This window comes from Phyllopteryx taeniolatus, chromosome 5, assembly GCF_024500385.1.
Source record: "Phyllopteryx taeniolatus isolate TA_2022b chromosome 5, UOR_Ptae_1.2, whole genome shotgun sequence".
NCBI classification, from domain to species: Eukaryota; Metazoa; Chordata; class Actinopteri; order Syngnathiformes; family Syngnathidae; genus Phyllopteryx; species Phyllopteryx taeniolatus.
In genome coordinates this window covers 11,024,272-11,051,301 of record NC_084506.1, presented here as the reverse complement: position 1 = coordinate 11,051,301, position 27,030 = coordinate 11,024,272, and the positions used below count along the sequence as shown (strand labels likewise).

Below are 27,030 nucleotides of genomic sequence, written 5' to 3'. Positions count from 1 at the left end.
TGCGTATATATAGGTTTCACTTGATTGTCAGAATTAAACTACCTGCAATGTAATCTGCCTTGGAACAGGCCTGCTTCCAAAGGTGAAAAGCAAATGTTGAAATTTTGCAAAGCACCAGGCAAAATGGTGCCAATACTTGGCTCCACAGTAAAACCATGCATATTGGGTTTTCCTATCAGAAGAGACCTCTCACTGGTCAGAGTGCTGGCAGCCTGTTCTTCAGTCAAGGCTCTTGATGACATGCCACCTGGAACTCAAATGAGGGTTTTTAATACCTCTCTTAAAGTGTCAAGACCATTTGTGAGTGGTTGGAGGAATTGTTAAATGAATATCTAGTTAAAAGAATCATTTATTGTTCACCTTCTTGGTTTTGGCTGACTGGACTGCTGCTTGAATCTATCAAGACTTGCCATGAAAATTCCAGTCTCACAGCACCCTCATTAATTATCTGCACCCTGCATAGAAAACAAAGGGATATGATTATTTTAGTAATTCAAACACACTGGCAATTGACAGTATTGCTCTAGAGGCTGATCCATTTAGAAGGAAAAATCAATAAGGGTGTGTTTTGTCATCGTCGACAAGCATTTATCTGTATTACTTAATCTTGGTGAAAAGGCAAGGGAGGCGGGCATAGCAAAATGACTTACTGGTGAGTGCTGCTTTGGTAAGCCAAGGTGTCTTTGAATCGGATAGTTTCTGTGTTGCAGCTGAACTTTACAAAGTCACAAACGACACTGACACGTAAATGCAAATCCCAGTCTGAGCCTTTGACCACAGAGCAACCCGGCTCTGCATGGTGTTTCTTTGAGTAAACAAACACGCAATTCTGAACATAGATGCATACTTTTCTGCTGTCAACATCTCTATTAGGATTATGCATGTCAACATGCATACCTTATTCTTTCCAGTTTGTTGTGGCTGTGTACATGAAGCCTGCAATATTTTCTTTTGGTCATCCCAGTCAGGAACCTGATCCAATGGCCGCTGGAATGTCACCTGACAAATCTTGCATGCAATTGTCTGTTTCGTTAGTGTCACTCGTGCTTTGGCACAGAAAATGACAGTCACTTCCTTAGAACAGCCTGCATGGAGGTGTCCTACCTGTAGGCATAAAATACAATCGAAACACATAGTTTTGTAGATATAGCAGAACATAAGTTCAAATACCAACACAATGTCCAGTTATTTGTTGTTGTTTTCCAATGTATCAAACAGGATCAAGGTTCCATTCGTCATGCTAAAGAAAATCAAAGTACAGCATTAACCTGTCCTCTACTAGTCATTAACTCTAAATATTTCTGGTATATGTAAATTGTTAACTGAGAAACAAACACCTTTGCATATACACTTTATTGTCAGTAAGTTATCCTTGATATTTGTAGTGGGTTTTTTTTTCAACGCAACCATATGGATAAACCCAAACCATATACTATACTGTCTATCCATTCTCAACACCGCTTATCTTGTTCAGGGTCGCGGGGAGCTGGAGCCTATCCCACCCGACTTTAGGCGAAAGGCAGACTACACCCTGAACTGGTCACAAGTCAGTCGCAGGGCACATATAGACACGGACAACCATTCGCATTCACATTCACACTGTCACTGATTGGGAACTGAACCCACGTTGCCCGCACCAAAGTCAGGCGAGTGTACCACTACACCATCAGTGATAATTATAATATTAAATACTATACTGTATTTAATAATATAATTATAATTGTATCTAATTATTTGAATACCGGTAGTGGTCACATTGTGAATATATATTTTGTCGTCAAGGAATGACGACACAGTTGGTGTACTAAGGAGTTGAATAATTTCATCAAACCTTAAACAATGTACGTAAATTAATAAAGAAGACTTCTCCACAGTGTTTACCTGTGGTGAAAAGGTGAGATTGGCATCATCAGAGGGCCACTCAAACCTCACCACCTGGTTGCTGCTGCTGTGATTTGTCATAGTGAAACTCTCTTTGACAGGACAAGCGACATGGCAGTGACCAAAACTGAGCAAATCAGAATAATCTGTGGGGATGTAAAACATTGCGTTAATTTATTTACCATGGCAACATCAAAACTTTAATTAAAAATGTTTTGTGTTTTTTAATTTTGCTGCTTCAGAATTTTTATTATCATCATTATAGCAAATGCTTAACCAACAATGAAGTGTGAAATTAAACAGTAAAGTAAATCTTTTGTTGGCTGTCATTTCTGAAAATGTCTGGAGTAGTTCTAAATTTCCATCCCACTATTATTTAACAGTGAGTCTACTTTATATACTAACTAATAACCAGCACAGACTTTGTTCATCTATGACTTGGCAGCTCGACTGTGTGAAAAAGTAAGCTCTTTTTGGGATGCACAGATTAGTGTTAGCTAACCATGTTAGCCTCTGATAAACTGCACATACTTGTAGGTATATTACTAACATTTTCAAACCACCTGTAGATCAAAATAGATTATATCATTGGATTGAGGAAATAAAGGTTTATAAGAATCGGAAAAGGATTAAGGATTTTCTGCCAATTTTTATGTCTCAAACCAGCCCCAATTTACTTGTCCCGAAATCTATGTACAGTACATCGATAGGAAATGTGTGACCCAAACCTTGACTCTTTGGTCAAAAAATTCCCGGATATTCTGTATTAATTGAGATGAAAATGTGATGTTTAAACAGTCCATTTTTAGATTATTTTTTTTATTTTTCGGCCCCTTGAGCCATCTCATTTTCAGGGCCAAAGTGAGAGCGAGGGCACTGTCAGAATTATTTCAAACAGAAAACAAGAATAATAATAGTTCATCATGTCTATATAGTTTTCAATTAATCACGTGTATATAGTTTTCAATCGTGTCCGAATCCTATGAACGTGTGATTTTGCACACCGAACTCAAGGAACGTTTTCATTTATGTCAGAACCACAGAAAAGCTCATCTGAATTAGGAATTTCAAAAACAAGGTGTTAAAGGGATTTCCCCAAAACATCAGTGGAAAAGAACATGGATTACTTTGCGTAAAACAATGAAAAAAAACGCCATTTTGGTGGACCTTTGCTAAATCCAAGTGCAGAAAATCCGGCACAGCGAAATGGAAAGAAAATGGCGGCTGTTTTTTTCTGGATTTAGTAATACTTAATACTTGACTGGTTTGGTGAGGTTGTTGAAAACTAATTCCAATTACTCAATACAACTAAGCAATATGGGAATTACTAACATGAAAAGTACTCCCCCTCCTCTTCACATGTAATATTTGCTTCAAGCAATACATTTAACTCTTACCTTCCTCATTATAATTTGGATTAATCTCCCGTGGTGGCTTTCTGATGTTGTCAAGGCTGACAAGTTGCTGGTAAGCCTCTCCACTTACTTGAATTGTAGCATTACTATATTGGCTGCCCTTTACTTGCACTGAAATCTTGTCATCCACCTTCAGATGTTTGTTCGAGGAGAATGTGACCTCAAATTCAACCCTCTCATTAAGATCAAGTTTCAGGCACGCACTGTGGACGAAGCGAAGCTCTGTTGAAGAAAATAACTGAATGGAGATTGTTGCAAGCACTGTAAAGATGTCTTTGGTAAATAAAAGGATAAACAAATAAGTCATGAAAGTTATCATTTAGATGCAGATTATGATATTTTGCTTTGATTGATTGTTTTATTGATTCAATACACAGCATAGAAATAATTAAAACAGCGGCAGATTTAGGTAAATTATCCTTTACAGGAAATTCTTTTTTTACCAGAGTCAAGGGTGTCCTCAAATTGAGAGAAGTGAATAGTGCCACATTTGTTGCCAGGTGCAGCTTTGAGGGTTAACACACTGTGTTTATCCGTCATGTCAATCTGGACCTTTATAACGCAAACATAAGGATTGTAAAAAAAAGTTCCCCTTGTCTCACAAATATTACAAATAAATGATTGTTTGACTAAGAAAATCAATACATAATGTTTTGTCATACAGAATACTGATGACACATAAAGCAATAACAGAAAGTGTATTCGCTCACCTGAGCTGGCACATTGCCATCATTTAGGAGCACCAAGGGTAGGGAATTAGTACGTCCTACCAATGTCCGTCTGAAGTGCAAGACTGGACTCGATTTGCTGGCCGGACGTATCACTGAAACAACTGGCAGACAGCCTTCACCAACTATGTCAAACTCCAGGACCTTGGTCTTTAGGTTTGTTGTTATTCTTCAACAAAGAGAGGGGATATAATCAATTCAAAGGATTACAATACAGCATACCATCTTGAAGCATACCTGCTGCTTTTATCAAACGTGGCTTCAAAAACAGCATTGTAGAGATGCATGGTATGTGGTGTGAAGCTCAAAGAAGTGAATGCGTGGGATTGGCCAGGAACGAATAAAGTTGGAGAAGACAATTCAAAAACATCAACATTGCCGGACATCTGCAAAGATAATGGGCATTTTGAACATTTTTCCATTGGAATAGAATAATCCATGCAGTCGACAAATCTTTACCTTAATGCCAACATATCTGATGGCCAAGTTGAGCGTGTAAGGCACCTTGCTGTTGTTGGTGAGCTTTAAGCGAGCCTGAGAAGTCCGCCCCACAATAATTTTGTTGAAAATAAACTTGTTCTCGTCCAGGACAAAAACTTGTTCAGCACTGAAAAATTGTTCGGATGATAGCTGGCTGCTGTTTTGACACATATGGTGCTCCTCAAAGATAGAGGCCATGTCCAACACAATGCCTGTATGACAACAAGAAAAAAGTTAATTCATGAAAAGAGAAAATAAAAATGGGGAAACAAAACACCTCAACACTGCGCCACTTGCTTGAGCCTCTGTATGGTACAGTACAGTTATTTAAGTTTACGGACCCTCCAAAGTCAAATGCCCTAAAAGCTGTACAATACGCAGTTCAACCAGGTTCAGCGAATTTCAGTTTACTTAGCATCTAAAGGATTAACTCCACATGAGTGTTTTGTTTTTTCCGATGCTACCACTGAAGGGTACAATTGATTGCAAACACAAACAATGTAGTGATAACTATCGAACCTGACGTGTAACTTACTGTGACATTCGAAAGGCTCTGGCTCCCTAGTACAATATGAGCAATATAATTAATCACATATTTATTTATTTTATTCATTTAACCTTTTTTTATCCAGCTAAGGAAATTGAGAACAGACTTTCATTTGCAATGCCAAATTGACTGCAGACAGCAGAGTCAAACAAAGAAACAGATAGAGGCAAATACAAATGCATATACAGCAAATTGTACAATGTGATACAGTTGTATATTTACATAATACACCATAGCACATGGTGAATAAAAGGTGAATATCAGTCTAAAAATAGGTGCAGCGATTATGTACAGTATAGCTCGCTAACGTTTTAAACGATGATATTGCGATAATTGAGGTGACTTATTATTCGCTGCAAAATCCAGAATGAAACAGAACATATCAGTTGCACAAAAGTGAATTTTACCAAGCAGATCATATTGTAAATAGAAGTTAGCTGGAAGCATCCTTCTTAATGAGAGAAGCTTGACAACAAACTGTGTAATGTTGTCTCCCTGTTCTGTCTCTCAGACATCTTCAAATGGTAAGTAGTTTCACTTTATTTTAGTCTTGGCATCTATACTTTTCAGTGGTTTACTTCTCTTTATACTTGCATGACAATTAGGGATGTTAAATGTAACTTAAACATTTTCAGCTCCGTTAATATACATTTTAAATAGAAAAGCTAGATTTCTGTCCCCTCGTTGAGCCGTCACCTTGTTGTGGTGGAGGGGTTTGTGTGTCCCAATGATTCTAGGAGCTAAGTTGTCTGGGGCTTTATGCCCCTGGCAGGGTCACCCATGGTAAACAGGTGAGGGACCAGAAAAAGCAAAGCTCCAAAAACACCGATGACGAATACAATTAATGGATTCAGGTTTCCCTTGCCCGGACGCGGGTATCTGGGGCCCCCCTCTGGAGCCAGGCCTGGAGGTGGGGCTTGAAGGCGAGCGCCTGGTGGCCGGGACTGAACCCATGGGGCCCGGCCGGGCACAGCCCGAAAGGGTAACATGGGTCCCCCTTCCCATGGGCTCACCACCTGTGGGAGGGGCCATAGGGGTCGGGTGCAGTGCGAGCTGGGCGGTGGCCGAAGGCGGGGACCTTGGCGATCCGATCCCTGGCTACAGAAGCTGGTTCTTGGGACGTGGAATGTCACCTCTCTGGCAGGGAAGGAGCCCGAGCTGGTGTGTGAGGTCGAGAAGTTCCGACTTGATATAGTCGGACTCACCTCCACGCACAGCTTGGGCTCTGGTACCAGTCCTCTTGAGAGGGGTTGGACTCTCTTCCACTCTGGAGTTGCCCACGGTGAGAGGCGCCGAGCAGGTGTGGGTATACTTATTGCTCCCTGGCTCGGCGCCTGTACATTGGGGTTCACCCCGGTGGACGAGAGTGTAGCCTCCCTCCGCCTTCAGGTGGGGGGACGGGTCCTGAATGTTGTTTGTGCCTATGCACCAAACAGCAGTTCAGAGTAGCCACCCTTTTTGGAGTCCTTGGAGGGGGTGCTGGAGAGCACTCCCGCTGGGGACTCCATCGTTCTGCTGGGGGACTTCAATGCTCACGTGGGCAATGACAGTGAGACCTGGAAGGGCGTGATTGGGAGGAACGGCCCCCCCAATCAGAACCCGAGCGGTGTTCTGTTATTGGACTTCTGTGCTCATCACGGATTGTCCATAACGAACACCATGTTCAAGCATAAGGGTGTCCACACGTGCACTCGGCACCAGGACACCGTAGGTCGCAGTTCGATGATCGACTTTGTGGTCGTGTCATCGGACTTGCGGCCGCATGTCTTGGACACTCAGGTAAAGAGAGGGGTGGAGTTGTCAACTGGTGGTGAGTTGGCTCCGATGGTGGGGGAAGATGCCGGTCAGACGTGGCAGGCCCAATCGTATTGTGAGGGTCTGCTGGGAACGTCTGGCGAAATCCCCTGTCCGAAGGAGTTTCAACTCCCACCTCCGACAGAACTTTGTTCATGTTCCGGGGGAGGCGGGGGACATCAAGTCCGAGTGGACCATGTTCCGCGCTTCCATTTCTGAGGCGGCCGACCGGAGCTGTGGCCGTAAGGTGGTTGGTGCCTGTCGTGGCGGGAATACCCAAACCCGTTGGTGGACACCAACGGTGAGGGATGCCGTCAAGCTGAAGAAGGAGTCCTATCGGGCCTTTTTGGCCTGTAGGACTCCTGAGGCAGCTGATGGGTACCGGCTGGCCAAGCAGAATGCAGCTTTGGTGGTCGCTGAAGCAAAAACCCGGGCATGGGAGGAGTTCGGTGAGGCCATGGAGAAAGACTTCCGGACGGCTTCGAGGAAATTCTTGTCCACCATCCGGCGTCTCAGGAGGGGGAAGCAGCACGCCATCAACACTGTGGATAGTGGGGCGCTGCTGACCTCGATTCGGGACGTTGTGAGCCGGTGGGGAGAATATTTCGAAGACCTCCTCAATTCCACCGACACGCCTTCCCATGAGGGAGCAGAGTCTGGGTTCTCTGAGGCGGGCTCTCCTATCTCTGGGGTTGAGGTCACCGAGGTGGTTAAAAAGCTCCTTGGTGGCAAGGCCCCGGGGGTGGATGAGATACGCCCGCAGTTCCTCAAGGCTCTGGATGTTGTAGGGCTGTCCTGGTTGACACGCCTCTGCAACATCGCGTGGACATCGGGGACAGTGCCTCTGGATTGGCAAACTGGGGTGGTGGTCCCCCTTTTTAAGAAGGGGGACCGGAGGGTGTGCTCCAACTACAGGGGGATTACACTCCTCAGCCTCCCTGGTAAGGTCCATTCAGGGGTGCTGAAGAGGAGAGTCTGTCGGGAAGTTGAATCTCAGATTCAGGAGGAGCAGTGTGGTTTTCGTCCTGGCCGTGGAACAGTGGACCAGCTCTACACCCTTGGCAGGGTCCTCGGGGGTGCATGGGACTTCGCCCAACCAGTCTACAGGTGTTTTGTGGACTTGGAGAAGGCGTTCGACCATGTCCCTCGGGGGGTCCTGTGGGGGGTGCTTCGGGAGTATGGGGTACCGAAACCCCTGATACGGGCTGTTCGGTCCCTGTACGACTGTTTGGTCCGCATATCCGGCAGTAAGTCGGACTCGTTTCCGGTGAGGGTTGGACTCCGCCAAGGCTGCCCTTTGTCACCGATTTTGTTCATAACTTTTATGGACAGATTTTCTAGGCACAGTCGAGGAGTAGAGGGGGTCCGGTTTGGGGGCCTCAGTATTGCATCTCTGCTTTTTGCAGATGATGTGGTTCTGTTGGCTTCATCAAGCCGTGACCTCCAACTCTCATTGGAGCAGTTCGCAACCAAGTGTGAAGCGGCTGGGATGAGAATCAGCACCTCCAAATCTGAGACCATGGTCCTCAGTCGGAAAAGGGTGGCGTGCCCTCTCCTGGTCGGGGATGAGATCCTGCTCCAAGTGGAGGAGTTCAACTATCTTGGGGTCTTGTTCACGAGTGAGGGAAGAATGGAACGGGAGATCGACAGGCGGATCGGTGCAGCGTCTGCAGTGATGCAGACTTTGTATCGATCCGTTGTGGTAAAGAAGGAGCTAAGCCGAAAGGCGAAGCTCTCGATTTACTGGTCAATCTACGTTCCTACCCTCACCTATGGTCACGAGCTGTGGGTCGAAAGAACAAGATCCCGGATACAAGCGGCCGAAATTAGTTTCCTCCGCAGGGTGTCCGGGCTCTCCCTTAGAGATAGGATGATAAGCTCGGTCATCCGGGAGGATCTCAGAGTAGAGCCGCTGCTCCTTCACATCGAGAGGAGCCAGATGAGGTGGCTGGGGCATCTGATTCGGATGCCTCCTGGACGCCTCCCCGGTGAGGTGTTCCGGTCACGTCCCACATTCTTCATGAGATGAACTCCAAGATTAAAGGCTTGTTCGCAAATCTGAGCACTTCTCCTTTTGCTAAAATCATCCATCCATCTCACGGGTGTGGCATCTCAAAATGCTCCTTTTCAATGGCTGTGCAAAGTTGCTGGAGATTGGCAGGAACTGGACCATGCAAGCATATATGTGAATCAAGATCTTTCCAAACATGCTCAGTAGATGACATGTCCAGTGAGTATGCTGGCTATGCAAGAACTGGGATGATTCCTGCTTCCAGCAATTTTGTATCGATACTTGCAATATATGGGGCCCAGCATTATCATGCTGCACCATCAGGTGATGGTCATTGATGAATGACGCAAAAATGGTTCTCAGGATTGTGTCAAAGTGTCTCTGTCAATTTAAAAACGCAATCAATAAATAAACCTGTGATTGTTGTCCATAACATATGCCTGCCCATGCTATAACCCCACCATGACCATGGATCTCTCGATCCACAATGTTGACATCAACAAATCTCTCACCCACACAGTGCCATACGCGCTGTCTGCCATCTGCCATCTGCCCTGAACAGTGAAAACTGGGATTCATCCGTGAAGAGAGCAGATGCCATCGAATGTGAGTATTTGCCCACTGAAGTCAGTTACGATGACAAACTGCAGTCACGTCAAGACCGGAATGAGGATGACTAGTGTAACGGACACGCCACTAAAGATGACACCCAGCAACCCCCAGTTCTCGTGCTTTTCCGCATACCTGCCTCGGCTGCCCGCTGAGTCAGTCTGCGTACACAAGACATCTAAGGAAAACCTTGTCTGTTTATCTACGTAGAAGCACGAGGAGGCTTAACTTCGCGCACGGACTCTAAATGATTTACCAGCCAGTCCCAAGTAGCTCATCAAAGCTGAGACACAGACACCTGGTTTCTCACCCAGACGCTAAATTAATTAACTTCCAGCCCCAGCCAGCCTGAAGAGTCTCACCAACAAAGATTTCTTTTTCCCGCTGTTTTCAGTGAAATTTGTTCCTTCTGCCTGGGACAATGGATGGAGCATAGCGACACCCATAGGTAGTGGAAAACTACTGCAACCCCGGCTTAACTAATCACAATCTTCACTGGACTTGAATGTTATATAATATTTTAAGAACTTTGCAGGAACGCCACTAGTGTTACCTTCGCAATAGCGCCACTAGTGATTGTATTTCTGCAAATTGGAATGTCTGATGTCAAATCTGTTTGTCAACTGAACCGGATGAAATGTTTCCCCACACAACACAAATGCCACATTGCAAATATTACAGTGTTCTCAACATACACATACAATTGAAACATTCGTGACAGGGATTAAAGAGGATGTGCGCGTGACAATGCAAAGCTGGATAATGGTCTTGTTATCTTAAATCCAATAATTAATATTTTATCCCACTGTTTTTAAAACATAATAATTCTAAAATGGAAAAGTAACATTAAGAGGCGTTCCATCTTCCCTGTTGGCCCCAGAGGGGGGAAAGGGGGGGGTAACCACCCCTTTTGGCCGGTTTAAAGGCCGGAGCCTCCTTTGTTGGCTGGCTCTGGTTCGACCAATTTGCCAAAGACTGGCTCAGCCCCACCTCGCACCACGAGGTTATGAGGACACATCGGACCCTTCCCCGCCACAGGGCATCCTGCCAGCGCTCCGAGCTACCCTTTTGGGTACCTGGGCAAACTCTGTGGGGAAGGAAGCGGGCAGTACCCGTCCGCCTCGAACGTCTTACGAACATTGACATACAGGCTCCGGCCGCCATGCCTGGGAACTTTTTGTTTTCCTGCTTTTTTTTTTTTCCTCCTTTCCCGCCAAAGCCACCTGTTCCCCCGTGCGGACGGACCAGCCAAACATTCGGGAGATCGACCAGGCTGCCTAAAGTGTGTGAGACAAATTAGTTTGATTTTCACGTTAAAGCGTAAATCAGACAAATCAGACAGGTGTTTACCTTCCATCGTATCTTTTTCCAAATTAATTTAATTTTTATTTAACCCCCATATACGCTACACTAGCATGCAGATAAGTTACCCTGAGACAGTTTCTGACAGTTTGTGCAGAAATTCTTTTGTCATGAAAATCGATTATTGAGGCAAGATGTCTAAATGGCTGGTCTCAGGGAATCTTGGGAGGTGAAGCTGCTGGATGTGGAGGTCCTGGGCTGTTGTGGTTACACAAAGTCTGCGGTTGTGAGGCTGGTTGGATGTACAGCCAAATTCTTTGAACCGCCTTTGGAGATGGCTTATGGCACAGAAATAAACATTCAATTCACAGCAACAGCTCTGGTGAACATTCTGGCAGTCAACATGCCAATTGCATACCCCCACAAAACCTTTGACATATGCGGTGTGCAATAAACCTGCACATTTTAGAGTGGCCTTTTATTGTGGGCAGCATTGGGCAGACAATCATTGTGTTTAGTCAGCATCCTGAAATGCGTCACCATGTGATGTGGATAAATTATCCTGGCAAAGGAGAAGTGCTCACTAACAGATTTGTGAACAATATTGGCGCGAAATAGGCTTTTTTTGTGTACAAAAAAGTTTAAAAAGGTTTACAATTTTTGAGGTCATCTCATACAAAATGGGAGCAAAACCAAAAGTGTGATATTGTTGTTCAGTGTATGCTGGTGACAGTTTTTGCCTGGAACCAATTCATTGTGCTCTACTTTTACTATGGGAAGTTGTTTAACCAGCATCTGAATGGAATGTGTTCAACATTGGAGGGTTCACTGTAGACAAAAAAAGTTCTTTTTGCAGCAATATCCAATGTTTGTGGTGTTTCAGTTATGATTTGGGGTGAAGCAACTTGAAAATAGACTCAATTGTTAAACAGTCAACAACTTAAATAGATAAAAGTGACTCAAAGCAGTTCCCACCTGGCCTACAGACTTCAGCTATCAGTTTGTATGGTATGCCTTCAGGGTGGTCTGAGGGGTCACGGCCACTGATATCGATAAGCAACTTCTGGCTCCAGCTGCCCAGCTGCTCAGCTACACACTCAACTGTCACTGCCTGCCGAGTCCTGGGCTGCATTGTTCCCGTGCATGGGAATACTGCAAACACCCCTGTGCTGAGTCGATTCTGGAAATGCAAAACAAGGAAACCAAGGTTAGTCTTTCAAAGTTGTGATTTACTGGGGACATACGAAGAACTGATTGCTAGTATACAAATAGTTGGGTTTCTGGAATGCCTGCCCACACATACAATGTGAAGTTACACAACCAAGTAAATCTTTTCTGAATTCCCTATTTCCTAAATATGTCTGTGAGCAAGCTGTTCTGAATTTTGCAGAATTGTGATTTCACAGTCGGACTACACTATCTGAAACACTTTGGGCTCTATTTTTGTAGACGGTGTATGTGCAGCGGAGCGCAGTGCAAGAACTGGTGCATCCTGATTTCCGTGCAAGCACAAGGCTCACTGTGCGTGTTTGCCAATTCGGCAGACCGTTTTTCGACAAGGTGGCCGTCCTGGCACAGTGAAGGCGTGTCCTCTCACATGCGCCTGGCATAGTGACAATTTGGTGGCAGAAACTCGGTCTAAACCCACGCCTGCTGAGACCGTTGGTTCTATTTCCGTGAGTAGCAGAACTCCAGCGACGCGTTTTGCATAAGTCTGCGAGGAGGCGGGCTGGACCTGGTTTTGGTAATTTCATGGACCAGCGAACCCCCACCACATTTAAAATGGGACATCTGCGCTGCTTGGTGTGGGCATCACCACAGTTGACTTTATTCCTGTCCAATTGAAGCGGGTTCTTTCATCCCCTTTAAAAGCAGCACAAATACAGTTGTCTCGCATGGAAATGTCTCTTTATGTGGAAAAGGACTCAACGATTCCTGCGTGACAGGAGCAGTGAACGTTGGGAATGTTCCAATCCGCCTTTTTCACTTCGATCCGATACCGATATTGCAGCCTTGAGTTTTGGCCGATACCGATATTGGTCCGATCCGATATCAGCATAATAAGACATACTTTATTTTATAGTATGAAATGTTAGAAACGGCTCGATCAAGTGATATTACTCAAAACAGAGAATGATGATCAGCAACAGTAACTATTAGAAAAACTGACCCATTTATTATTACCAATGGGTTACATAAAGCTACCTTTAATAATACGAATGTACTACAATTGAATAAAATAAACAAAAAATATTTTAGGAAATCCTGAAAAATAACTTCAATAAAACCAATAACAAAAATACTTATTTAAATTGCATCACAAACACTGCTTAACTTAAACATAAGGATATTCTACATTTGAATAGATTGAATTAATAAAATACATTTAAAAAAACTGAGGCGGCACGGTGGACGACTGGTTAGAGCGTCAGCCTCACAGTTCTGAGGACCGGGGTTCAATCCCCGGCCCCGCCTGTGTGGAGTTTGCATCTTCTCCCCGTGCTGTGTGGGTTTACTCCGGGCACTCCGGTTTCCTCCCACATCCCAAAAACATGCATGAATTGGAGACTCTAAATTACCCGTAGGTGTGAATGTGAGTGCGAATGGTTGTTTGTTTGTATGTGCCCAGCGATTGGCTGGCAACCAGTTCGGGGTGTTCCCCGCCTCCTGCCCGATGATAGCTGGGATAGGCTCCAGCACGCCCGCGACCCTAGTGAGGAGAAGCGGCTCAGAAAATGGATGGATAAAATTTTTTAAAAATAATCTCAATAAATTATAAATACAGATTATACTTTGAAAGTGCAAAATAACGTTCAATTCAGTTTTTTTTTGGTTTTGTTTTGTTTTTTTACTGTCAGTAAATGGTGGGAACGTCATTTGCATTCTCCACATGTGCGGCAATACACTTGAACTTCTTGATTCAACTGGGGTTTAGTTTTATTGACAATCGCTGTTCCTGCTGTACACGTCTTGGCCTCAGAGGGGCAGTGTGATACACACAATGAGATACACACAGTAACAAAGAAAGTAGCAGTCATGATCGAATAATGTTATTATAATTTGTTTTTCACAGAGAAGAATATACACCAGCTACTATAGTTATATTGGTTGTTTTTTATGTGATTATACAGTGGATATGTGTACCAACAGTCATTATTTTGAGAGATATACATTAGTGCCACAAGTTCAATGCTAATTTTCGCTAGCTCGTCAAAGGTGTTTTCAAACCTATTATGTGTATTGTGTGCATTGCGCTAGCAATTTTTGTGAACATTAACAGAGAAAGAAATGAAGTCTGTGATGTATTTGAACATTCAATACCTGTAATTATTTTGTTATGTGTGTGTAGTTTTACTGTGAACTTAAACTACCATGTCAATAAACGATTTTAAGCAAGCAACATCCACTCTTACTCCTTGCAACAATGTTAGCACCCTAGCAACCTGTTGTTGTGATCATGTGGGCTCTGCACGCCGTCCGGGTGCTGCTGGATAATAGTGCTGGAGTGGCGCATGGAATGGACTGTTCAGAGAGTTGTAAAATCAGAGATTTTAGATCCAGTCAGAACCAGTCCGATCCCATCCAATAGTCGTTGGATGACATCAGATCGATTTCCAATCTCAAAGATCAGGACTCCCATATTGAACGTTATGTGTATACCCTTATACCTTATACCTTATACCCTTATTCTGTATATTCTATACAGAATTAGCTAGTAAAAAAATAACGCTTTGTGACTTAAATGTCTGCGGACTTCATTGAACTATATCCCTCCAACGATCTCATATACCTCTCCCCCAACCTCATAGCTGCATGCCACTCAGTACGTGGGATGATTTGAAGAATATTATATTAATAATAATTATATCCATCCATCCATTTTCTGAACCGCTTATCCTCACTAGGGTCACGAGCTTACTGGCACCTATCCCTGCTGACTTCGGGCGAGAGGCAGGGTACTCCCTGAACTGATGACCGACCAATCACAGATAATAATAATAATAATAATAATAATAATAATAATACTAATAATACTACTACTACTACTACTACTACTACTACTACTAATAAGAAGAAGAAGAAGAAGAAGAAGAAGAAGAAGAAGAAGAAGAAGAATGGTGGCAGGTGGATGACTGGTTAGCACATCTGCCTCAGATTTCTGAGTACCCGGGTTCAAATCTGGCCTCGTCGTGTGGAGTTTGCATCTTCTCCCCGTGCCTGTTTGCATTTTCTCCGAGTACTCCTGTTTCTTACCACATCCCAAAAACATACATGGTAGGCTAATTGAATACTCTAAATTGCCCGTAGGTGTGAATGTGAGTGCGAATGGCTTTTTGTTTATATGTGCCTTGCGATTGGCTGGCGACCATTGGAGGGTGTACCCCGCTTCTTGCCCAGAGTCAGCTGGGATAGGCTCCAACAGCCCGCGAACCTAGTGAGGATAAGCGGTAAAATAAAATGGATGGATGATGGATATAATGTTTTTCATTAATTGATTTCTACAATGATTCAGAGGGTTCGATGCACGCTGTTCATATATTTATGAATAAAATACATCTGACACATGTCCACGGAGCTCGCGTATCTGTCTGCCTCCACCTTGATCAAATTCAACAAAATCGCATTAGAGCAGCGGCTCAATTGCACTAAAAATTAGACGTAGTCTCAGCAGGCAGAAGTTTAGACCCACTTTCAGTCGCCAAATTGTCACATGCACTGGGCGGATGTCAAAAGACACACCCTCTTTGCGCTGACCTCCACCTCGATCAAATTCACCAAAATTACATTAGACCACCGTATGAAGTTTTCTGTTCCCGTCTTTTTGTTTGTTAATCTGTTGTTCCTTTTGGTTTATTGCCAGTTCTTTATTATCTTGTGTAGCTTTGATCTGGTTCTTTTGATTGTAGCTTTGGTCTTGTTTTCTGTTTTACTAGTGTGCTTAAGTATTTCACACTCGTTGCGCTCCTTTGGTTACTTGTGATTTTGTATTTCCTACACAGCTGAGTCTATTTGTTATTACATTGTGGCGCTTTATATCTTTACTTTCTCGTGCACTTTTTAGTTCATTGTACTTATTTTGTTCACCGTCTGTTCCGTGTAGCGCTACATCCATTTTTGTTTATTTCTGGGGTTTTTCACATCGGCACTTTGTCGTCTTTTTTATTTTTCTCCTTCATAACACATTTATCAATGTCAACGTTTTACTTTTCAATAATTTAAGGTTTCTGCATTCTGGAGGTCAGCTTTTAATTATCCTTATCATCAAATTTTCCATGTAAAGACAGAAAAATAATTACACAAATACACATTTATATATTTAGTATAATAACTACACACTTTGCACTTGGCATTTAGAAACATTTGGTCATCATTTATTGATTTAAATTGGTTACACCACCTGACGAATATTGGTTGTATAACTTAACGACAAAAGTTATGACATGAAATATGTACTGTAGGAAAAAAAAGCATTTTCTTTCATATAGTAACATGAGGCACTCCCGCGGACCCTACTGAGGATAAGCGGCTCAGAAAATGGATGGATGGATGGATAGTAACATGATTGTGTTTTACTCAACAGCCTCTATGTAAGCTTTCTTAAATAGAAACTTAAACCTAACCCGAACCCATCAAAAACACCTCGTATAAACACTTCACTTCTGTTGAGCACTGAAATTGCAAATCCAGACCCTTGTATTAAAAATGACAAAACATGGGGAGACAAATCAATAGAATATCCATCCATCCATCCATCCATTTTCTGAGTCGCTTATCCTCACTAGGGTCGTGGGTGTGCCGGAGCCTATCCCAGCTATAACCCTGAACTGGTTGCCAGCCAATCGCAGGGCACATATAAACAAACAACCATTCACACTCACATTCACACCTACGGGCAATTTAGAGTTGTCAATTAACCTACCATGCATGTTTTTGGGATGTGGGAGGAAACCGGAGTGCCCGGAGAAAACATGCAAACTCCACACAGACGGGGCCGGGGATTGAACCCCGGACCTCAGAACTGTGAGGCAGACGCTCTAACCAGTTGGTCACCGTGCCGCATCAATAGAATACTGAAACAATAAAAGTATGGATCAAAGGTTGCCTGTTCACTTATTTCCACAAGTAGTCTCACCTGCGAGATGTTTGTATCTTTATGGAAGGACTCGCTCCTCATTTTGCTCCCGGTTGGATGAGACTTCTCTGACGCGCTCTCTCGAGCGGCTTTCTTACTGTGACCAACACAAAATATAATTTACTCTTATACGGTGTCTCTTCTTAAAAGTGACAAGAGATTGGTTTGTACTGTTACACTGTATATGAAAAATATGAACATCGCACTTTGAACTGTTTTCTCCATGAATATGTAACGAAATTTCTCGTATATAATGTGCACCCTTGTATAATGCGCACCCCCAAAGTTGACTTCAAAATTCTGGAAAACCCTTCTACCTATGTATAATGCATTTTTACAATGCATGATTTTGCTTTTACCCATATGATCAAAACATGAAGTATCTGTATTTTGTTCGTTATTTTAAAAGAATTATTCTGAAGTTAAACACCTTATTTGAACACACAATACTTTCTTTTTATTTACTTGCTCTTATTTTGAAATCCACAGCCCTAGTTTTATTTAGTAAATGAGAGAACACACAGTTGTGCTCATATGTTTGATTACCCAGGCAGGATTTGTAAGATGTGTACAATTCTTTTCAGAAAACATGAAGGACCAGGCGAAGCACATTTAATTTTATTTTAATGGGATTCAAATTAAACTGCATTTCAGAAAAGGATTATCATTAAACAAAACATAACCATAAAGAAATGAATGATGCTTGTTGTTCAGTCATCAGTCGTATTAAAAAAATAATGATAATAATATTTCACAAATTCTCCCTGGGTATGTAAACTTATGAGCACAATTGTACATATATGCAGTCATATGTACCCCTGTCATATTGTTATGAAAGTGTAGTCTACACCTTTTTCATAACCTCTAGGTGGCATACTAGAATGAAGGTGTACAACTTTTTCATAACCTCTAGGGGGCGGTGGCATAGTGGAATGAAAGCGTACAGCTTTTTCATAACCTCTAGATGGCGGCATACATTGATAAAATGTGAAAGTCTTTTTCATTTTCTCCTATACCTATGTATAATGTGCACTATTGACTTTTGACAAATTTTGGGGGGTAAAAAATGAGCTTTATACACGAGAAATTACGGTATATGTGTAAATACTGTCCATGATTACATGTTAACATTTTTGTACAATACCATTGCCAGATAAAAAGAACCCCCCCCCCCCACCCCCCACCTCCAAAAAAGGGACAGAGACAGGTTATGCAAAGACAAAGTGGAGGAAATAAACCTCTGCACATTGCAGACAAAGGTTTCTGTTGAATTGCTGTCATGCTGTGGTGCTCCCCTACCCCTGCCTTGCTCGTGGGCAAATGTCAATGCCCACACAGATGATGGTGTAATGGGTCTCAAATATTCCATTGTTCTCAATTGTGAAGGTTTGACTTTTCTTGGAGCCATAAACAAGAGGACCAAAGTTGATGTCACACGAAGGTGAGATTGTGTACCTACACCAGACAAGAATACAGTATGTTGGAATCACTGCATTACCAAAAATACTATGCAGTCACATATGAGACACAATGACTTTATGTTTGCAATTATTGCAACAAAGATAATCACAAAGTTCTTTCAACAAAATGTTGAGCGCAGCATTAAAAAAAAGTACACATTTTCTACAAAAAAAAGATAAGACATTAAAACTAAACCTGGAAAAGACGGACTGGACTGAAACACTGATGGGCAAAATGGCTACAATATGTCCTCCATCCCCACTGCTGGGTTCAATCACCTGTAGTAGACAATTACAATTACTTACAACACCACTTCAAGTTGTTTACTGTGTGGTTTTAAACATGTGTATATATCTGAACAGGATCTAGTAGTTAAAATGTATAGTATGTTCTTTGATCATGACTCTGTCTGCTCTCTAACATAGAATGAATAAATAAGTTTTACGGAGACTTCAACGGAAGTGACCTGAAATTACAGTCTGTGGTGTCAAGTGGTGGCTCACAGTCTGTCATTGAAGGTAATTTAGTCATACAGTTTGAGTTTAAATAATGTTTTGTTAATCTAAAATTGTATTGTGTGTATGCCCACAGTCATACCTGACAGGAGAGGACAGGCTTGTCTGTGATTGAAACTTCTTTCTTGGGTTTGCAGACAATCTGAATGGGTGTGTACTTTTTGCGAGGAATTAAGGTACCAGTTGCGGGGGACATCGTGAAGGCCGAGATTAGGTTTGGGTTTTTTTCCCCAACTAAAATCCTAGTGAAACAATGAGTCAGCAGGCAAGGGATGTATTAGTACAACACATATTCTCTCCATATGAGTCTGAACAATGGTACAATAATGGCACAATGTAAAGACCCAGCAGTCTAAACTCACTTGTATATAAATTCATATTTTCCTTGGTTTTTCAGTTTGATGGTACGTTCTACCTCTTCAAAAACTTTTATAGTTCCAAAGTCCAGACAGCAATCTGCCATAAAATGATGAGTATCGGTAGTGTTAAAAAAAATAGCAATACTATAGCATACCAGTCCTTGTACTGCATATTGTATATTGCAAACTCTTCTGATTTGGACCTGGTGTGATGTCCAAGGCTACATCAAAGGCTTCTGCAGAGACCTGTATTTTATCCGTGTATAAGATTCCCAAAATATTTTCTGCATCTGAAACCTGAAAAAAATATATAGAGCACATACAAATCAAGAACAACAATACAACCTGCCGAAATAAAAATGGTGATGGGGAGAACAGTTCTTATGAGTGTATTGAATCAATTGAACCAGTTAATTAAAAAGGTTCATAAAAAATATTTGTTTAATATTTTTGTTCTTTTTAAACAGAATCCTCCAAGTGCTTCATCATTAAGTTAATGATTCAGCCCTGATGTTCACATTCACTCAACACTTCCACTGAAGGATTATGCGTTGTTTGTTGTCACGTATTGTAAACTACAAAAGACGGGGAGATGGAGATGTATAAAAAACAAGTTCAGCTCTTATCAACTAGCTCACTCTGCCTCGGTCGTGACAGCCATGAACATCCATTTTTGCGGCTCCTACCGCAGGCATCCTTCCGCACTACATCCACCCAGGCTACCACCGGAGACTTTACACCACAGCGGACAATCGGTGACACCCTGACACCGGGTGGCACCCGCACCGCGCTCACCCACCTCTGTCGTCTTGAAGCTTGGTTGTTATTATTAATGATATTATTTATTGTATTATATGACATGGTGGATGACTGGTTAGCATATCTGCCTCACAGTTATGGGGACCAGGGTTCAAACAGACCTCAGAACTGTGAGGTAAATGTGCTAACCAGTCTTCCACAGTAGCGGCTATGTGTGTACATATATATATTTATTATTATAATTAATATAATTAATATTTCAAAATATTTCACAGTTACTGAGGCACCATAGAGACAACATTACATCCCAAATACTAGAGAAAGTTGGTTTGGCAAAATATATCCCCTTTAAAGTAAGCCATTTTAAATTAAAAAGAAGAATTTTGGCAATAGCTTTTTCCCGAGGGAAAATGCGCCCTTTTACGATGTTGTGACTCAATCTGTTATCAAAAAAAAAAAACTGCAACCAGGACATAGACAGGGAGCTATATAGTTTTCAAATAATCAAATTAGAGTTTTAGTTTTTATTTCAGAATAGTACAAGGAGGAAGTATTCATTTGATTTGATATATATATGGGGTGGGAGTTAATTTTAAAAAATCTAATTAATTAGAGACTAAGTAATTAATTTCAATAGTTACATTTTAATCATATAACAATATTTTTCTAAAAAGCAACATGGTTTAATTTAAATGGATTTTAGTGGATGACTAAACCAAATAATTGACACAAACAGGAATTTTGTTAATGCTGGAAAAATGGTTTTAATTTCATTTTAATACAAAACAGAAACATTTATATAAAATATCCCTGGCCAAAATTAAACAGACCTAAAGTTAAAGTGCCATTTAAGGAACATTTTTTGAGAACAGAATTGCGTTTAAATTGTTTAATCCAATTCCACCATTTTGGTGCTGAGCTCTGACGTTTGTGTCAGTGTAATCGGTATACCTTGAAATCATGCACTGACAAAGGTTCCGCCTTGTTTGGACCACAAAATGTGATTAAAATGTGTACATTTTTTAAAAAACTAATTAATTTGTTTGTAATTAATTAATCACAATCAATGCATTGAAGACCACCACTAATTAGGGGGACTTTAATGCATTAATTACTGAGTTTTCTTGTACTGAAATGAAAAGAAGAAATACAAAAACAACACTCGACAAGCAAGTTTTGTTATACAACTATAAAACTACAATTTAACTGCAAATTAGCATTATTAATATGATAATACTAAACAACAATATTAATTCTAGCAGACTGTGAGGATAACATGTACTGTATGTGTACATATATACATGTGTTATTTTAAATTTATTATAAATCATTTCAAATAAATTTCCCTTAACTCACCGCTGCTTCCAGCTTCACCTTGCTTATACTCTCATTATTTTATGTTTTGTCTATTAAGACAATGGCTACCTCGATACTTGCCTCGTGTGCTTGTTTTTATGCACTTGACACAACATTAGCCATTAGCTGTTGGACAAACGGATGCCAATGAAAGCCATACCCACGACGACAAACTGTTAAAATCACTTATGGCAGAAGTTCACTGCGTTGCACGTTATTCCTTGGCGCATCGCGAACGACTCACTCACAGTAGTAGTTCAGAACACTCCTCAACCTGTAAACTGGCTGCTCATTGGTCATTCGTGAGTGACAGAACGCTGCAGTTATGCTTCGTCGTTCCGTGGCAAATCGCAAATCATAGTTCAGTACGTTCAGTACAGTTCCTCCACCGCTTGCACGCTGGCTGCTCATTGGTCAAGATTCATGAGTGAGTGACAGAACGCTGTAGTTGTGTTTCCGTTCCCAGCCGACTTGCTCGCAAGTAGCTGACAAAAAAACGAATCACTTCATAAGGTGATTCAGTTCAGTACGTTGACTCAAAAAGTTCATTCTTTAGAAGGAATCGAAACCACGGTACTGATAAATGCTAATCAGTTCCCACAATTGTTATGTGCACATGCCTAATGGTAGCTTACCTCAAGGCGTAATTGCTTTTTAATATTCAATGGCTTTTTGGCCAAAAAGTGCACAGTCAAGAGGAGGGAGGAGTTAGGTAAGACGACACTGTGGTCCTGAGATACACTAAACTCGTCACCGAGTTCCTCTATACCATGAAGCCTCCAAGATATTGGCAGAGGTGTCCTGTTGTGGAGCTTCACACTTCGACTCTCCTGCCTTTAGTGGAGAAGACATGTTATGTTATAGAAAAAGCCTCTAACACATGGGACACGGGAAACAGGGCTGACGGATACTGATTGTTGAAAAACATCTCAAATATCTGGTACCTGTGAAGTAAAACCCTGTTGAAATTCAGACGCTTGCTTTCTAGCTCCAGCTCTGGTCGTACCCCCAAGCAGGACAGCGCAATAGTGAAAACCTCCGGATTGTCCTTGATACAACACACAATGTTGTCCTTGATTTCTCCTGGAGTTGTTGGGTAGGCCCAGACAGTCAACTCCTGACAAGGTGGAATAATAACCCAGTATAATATAAAAACAGTCATCTCTATGATGTAATTTGAAAATACAGTTTTACATTGTTTTGTTTTTTAAGGTTTTCAAACAATAAATAAAATTGAATGTCTACACTCAGTTTTCGATTTCGGGTATGTCTCTGAAGATATATTAATACTAGTACGAGGTCAAAGAGACATGAGACCCAGAGAGCTGTCGAGGGGTGAGAAACAAAACAAATGTGAAGCTGAGAAAAGAATGAAAACCAACCATTTGGAATATCCATCCATCCATTTTCATTACTGCTTATCCTCACTAGGGTCGCTGGCTGCTGGAGCCTATCCCAGCTATCCTCGGGCGGGAGGCGGGGTACACCCTGAACCGGTCGCCAGCCAATCGCAGGGCACACAGAAACAAATAACCATACGCACTCACATTCACACCTACGGGCAATTTAGAGTTGTCAATCAACCTACCATGCATGTTTTTGGGATGTGGGAGGAAACCGGAGTGCCCGGAGAAAACCCACCCAGGCACCGGGAGAACATGCAAACTCCACACAGGCGGGGGCGGGATTTGAACCCCGGTCCCCAGAACTGTGAGGCAGACGTGCTAACCAGCCCATTTGGAATATCCCCCCCCAAAAGAAAGACCCCACTAGTGTACTAAATTACAGCTCGGCCAAGGAAAACAGCAGACAAAACATTCTCCTGGAGCTGCTGGTTAAGGTTTCTGATATTGACCCCCCATCACACCCCACCACACCCTATTGACGATCTGCCAGGTGCGCAGTTGACGGGCGTCCCACGGGGTGCATACACTTTGGCCATGAACTTTTCAGGAGGCACCCCACCACCCCACTCTCCCCTCCCCACTTTGACAATCGGCCAAGGGGAGGCAATCTACGGCCATCGCACAGGGCGCCATTCGGTTCAGGACCGCCTCTTATAATATCACATTGTGATGTCGACTCTATGTTTTGTTACCTGTTCCTGGTCAGGTTGTAGAGTCATGTTGGGAGGATCTAGCATATATGTGATGGCCTGTGTGTCATTTTGGAAATGGAACTGAACCTCAGCCTCTAGTCCTGCAATGTTTTTGATCACCATTCTCTCTGTGTTCTCTGGAAACCGATTATCTTTGTATCTGCACAGATTGACATAGCCAAGTAATGTGCAGCAGGAACAAAAAATACCAGCCTCATTGCTCCTCTCACCTGTCTCTGGTCTTGCTACAGAGTAATGGTCCAAATTCATAGAATCCAGGATTAACAACATAAGTCCTCTTAAGCCCTTGAGTGAATTTTGGCACCTCTCGACAATAGGGGAAAAGAACCCTGTGAGAAAATAAAAAGAATGACATTAAAGCATATCTTCATAAAAATAAAGGCACAGTCTGTAAACTCACTGTTGTCCTGTCAGAAATTCCAATGAGGCTTTCACAGAGATAATTGCAACAATTACAACAACAACAAAAATCTCATCATGACAGTTCAATAACTCTGACTGACTTGTAGTCTTTGCAGAAGGAGGGAAATATGCAAGTCCCTTTGCAGAGGAGTTGGTAGACTTTGTGGGTGCCAAGTAGCTCAAAGTTGAAGATCTGTTCAAAATTCCCAGGGGAGCCAGAGTAAAACCATATCTTCAACACTACTTGCCCCTTAGCTGGTACAACCCAGCGAAACGTTGTCAGGCTGCACACAAAAACATAAACACGTAGGGCTTGATTTACTAAGATCCCTAATAGCAGAAGCTAAATTATGTGTTCACTTTAGCTGACTGCAATCGCAAGCACAAAATGAAGTTTGAAGTGATGGAATGGTAATGTGTTAATGGTAGCGGTAAACAAGCATATCAATATAGAAAATAAATTGATCTCTCTGAGAATTTGCGATAATTTGGGAGAGCCAGCAACCACATAAAGGTCATGCTTTGTTTGATTTAACTTGTCCCGACTGCCTGGCAATTTTATGTACAGGTACAGTATGTGACTATCCTGTGTTACATTTTGTTTGAAACTTGAAACAGCCACCTGAAAAACTGCTCTGAGAGGGGCAATTGTCACTGAGCGCTGAAATGATCTAGACACATGGAAATGCAGAGCTGAAGGGAGTTTTATATGGCATGACCAGTGGTGGCTGGTGGACATTTCTCCAGAGGGGACAATATACACTATATTGCCAAAAATATTCGCTCAACTGCCTTGACTCAGATATGAATATAAGTGACATCCTAATCTTAATCCATAGGGTTTAATATGACAACCTTCTGCAGCTATAACATTTTAAACTCTTCTGGGAAGGTTTTTCCACAAGGTTTAGGAGTGTGTTTATGGGAATTTATGACCATTTTTCCAGAAGTGCATTTGTGAGGTTACACACTGATGTTGGACAAGAAGGCCTTTGCTCTCTGATATATCCAAAAGTGTTCTATAGCGCTGAAATCAGGCCTGGCTCACTGTCCACTCAAAATCAACCCAAAGGTGTTTTATCGGGTTGAGGGCAGGACTCTGTGCAGTCCAGTCAAGTTCATCCAGAGCAAACTGTCTCATCCATGTCTTTATGAACCTTGATTTCTCCAATGGTGCACAGTCATGTTGGAATAGGAAATGCCATCTCCAAGCTGTTCCCACAAAGTTGAAAATCTCCAAAATATTACTCCTTGAGCTCCAGTGAAAGGAACTCTGAATGCTTCCTTATACCAAAACGTTTTGGACAGTCAAACAGTTTGGGGATCACCCCTTCCTGTTCCAACATGTCTGTGCACCAGTCCACAAAGCAATGTTCATAAAGACATGGATGAGATAATTTGGTATGGATGAACTTGACTGGCCTGCACAGAGTCGTGCCCTCAACCCGATAAAACACCTTTGGGTTGATTCTGAGTGGACAGTGGCCCAGGCCTTCTCGTCCAACACCCGTGTGTGTGACCTCACAAATACGCTGCTGGAGGAATGGGGATGATAGCAGTTTCAGAGAAAGTTAGCAACCAATGTGATTTACCACCCATTTTTAACACTGCTTATCCTGGTTAGGGTCGCGGGGCGCTGGAGCCTATCCCAGCCGACTTCAGGCGAAAGGCGCCCTACACCCTGAACTGGTCGCCAGTCAGTCACAGGGCACATATAGACACGAACAACCATTCGCACTCACATTCACACGGTCACTGAGTAGGAACTGAACCCACGCTGCCCGCACCAAAGTCAGGCGAGTGAACCGCTACACCATCAGTGACTTGTGATTTACCAGTCTTGGTTAATTCATTCTATATACTGTCCATAAAGGGCAGTGGCGGGCAGTCCATTTAGTACGTGGGCCTTTAATCAGCAGCCAGAACCCCCACCCCCGTTGACGAATGTACTTTGAAAGTTTTATCAGCAACCCCAGTTGCCCCCCAACCCTGTTGATAAATGTATTTCGATAGGTAAAAAATTTTTATTTCAATGTATTTCGATAAGTAAAAAGAAATATAATCTAAAATTGTAGCTGGTTAAAATGATGATTGGCTAGTAACTCTGGGAAAGCAGTAGCCACATTGGCTGGTGACCAAAACAGTGAACGTCAAGCCTTGTTTATCTTTCATTGCAACAATCAACTCCAAATCTTTACACTACATTATAGCAGTTCATAATCATTATCTATAAACATGACAAAAACCTAAAAGGCTTAAAGATATCGTACTCACGAGAGATGCATATTATTTGTTGACAAAATCCATTATCTTTTGCTAGCTGTTTTGAGTATATAGTCAGTCAGTGTCCACATTTATATGTGAATCATTCAGAAGCTCCAAAATTGCATTGCTGAATAGACCATATGTCACCATAATTTTTGTTTGCGTTTTAAAAATGTTTACATGAGCAGAAAAGGTCTCCCCGCTGCCTCTCATTTTGCCCGTGCTGATCTTGTCCTGCTTTATGTGCTGGTTTGCATCTGCCTTTCAGAAGCGCTATCTAAAGATGAAAAATCAGCCAGAGAAATTTGTCTCAAGTTTGATAAATCACACTGCCCGTGCTAAATTGATGAAATTGTAGATACTCCCTCCACAATGTACAAAATTAACTGCCTTGCAATTAACGTTTGGCAGATGAAATCCCAGTTGTGCCTGGTTAGTAGAGTCGCTTCCACATCTGTGCTGCAATCAAGTTTGCACCCGCTTTTGCAGGGGCAAGCATTTAATAAATCAGGGCCACAGTCACTGAAACTACCACAGATAGCCTGAGCATGGTCAGTTTCATTCTGAATCAATACATCCCCGTAATCATCAATGCCATTTAAATCCATCCATCCATTCTCTACCGCTTATCCGGGTCGGGTCGCGGGGGCAGTAGCTTCAGCAGGGACGCCCAGACTACCCTCTCCCCAGCCACTTCATCCAGCTCTTCCGGGGGGATCCCGAGGCGTTCCCAGGCCAGCCGAAGGATGTAGTCTCTCCAGCGCGTCCTGGGTCGTCCCCGGGGTCTCCTCCCGGTGGGACATGCCCGGAACACCTCACCAGGGAGGCGTCCGGGAGGCATCCGAATCAGATGCCCCAGCCACCTCATCTGGCTCCTCTCAATGCGGAGGAGTA

The 27,030-nt window shown here is 42.5% G+C and overlaps 1 protein-coding gene across 1 annotated transcript in view; it reads right to left on the bottom strand.

The window, feature by feature from the left end:
- Window positions 1–27,030, bottom strand: part of hydin (HYDIN axonemal central pair apparatus protein) — a 131,753-nt gene that overhangs the window by 25,920 nt on the left and 78,803 nt on the right. The window contains exons 50-71 of the mRNA XM_061773925.1: window positions 23,973–24,155; window positions 23,679–23,798; window positions 23,449–23,608; window positions 22,295–22,467; window positions 21,986–22,184; window positions 19,439–19,532; window positions 19,239–19,332; window positions 18,959–19,118; window positions 18,557–18,639; window positions 18,200–18,355; window positions 16,901–16,997; window positions 11,743–11,947; window positions 4,484–4,716; window positions 4,262–4,410; window positions 4,007–4,193; window positions 3,740–3,848; window positions 3,279–3,518; window positions 1,882–2,027; window positions 898–1,104; window positions 651–805; window positions 361–455; window positions 43–247 (exon numbers count right to left, since the gene is read on the bottom strand). Of these exons, the coding sequence (XP_061629909.1) occupies window positions 43–247; window positions 361–455; window positions 651–805; window positions 898–1,104; window positions 1,882–2,027; window positions 3,279–3,518; window positions 3,740–3,848; window positions 4,007–4,193; window positions 4,262–4,410; window positions 4,484–4,716; window positions 11,743–11,947; window positions 16,901–16,997; window positions 18,200–18,355; window positions 18,557–18,639; window positions 18,959–19,118; window positions 19,239–19,332; window positions 19,439–19,532; window positions 21,986–22,184; window positions 22,295–22,467; window positions 23,449–23,608; window positions 23,679–23,798; window positions 23,973–24,155 (3,450 nt within the window). The remainder of the gene's footprint in view (window positions 1–42; window positions 248–360; window positions 456–650; window positions 806–897; window positions 1,105–1,881; window positions 2,028–3,278; window positions 3,519–3,739; window positions 3,849–4,006; window positions 4,194–4,261; window positions 4,411–4,483; window positions 4,717–11,742; window positions 11,948–16,900; window positions 16,998–18,199; window positions 18,356–18,556; window positions 18,640–18,958; window positions 19,119–19,238; window positions 19,333–19,438; window positions 19,533–21,985; window positions 22,185–22,294; window positions 22,468–23,448; window positions 23,609–23,678; window positions 23,799–23,972; window positions 24,156–27,030) is intronic.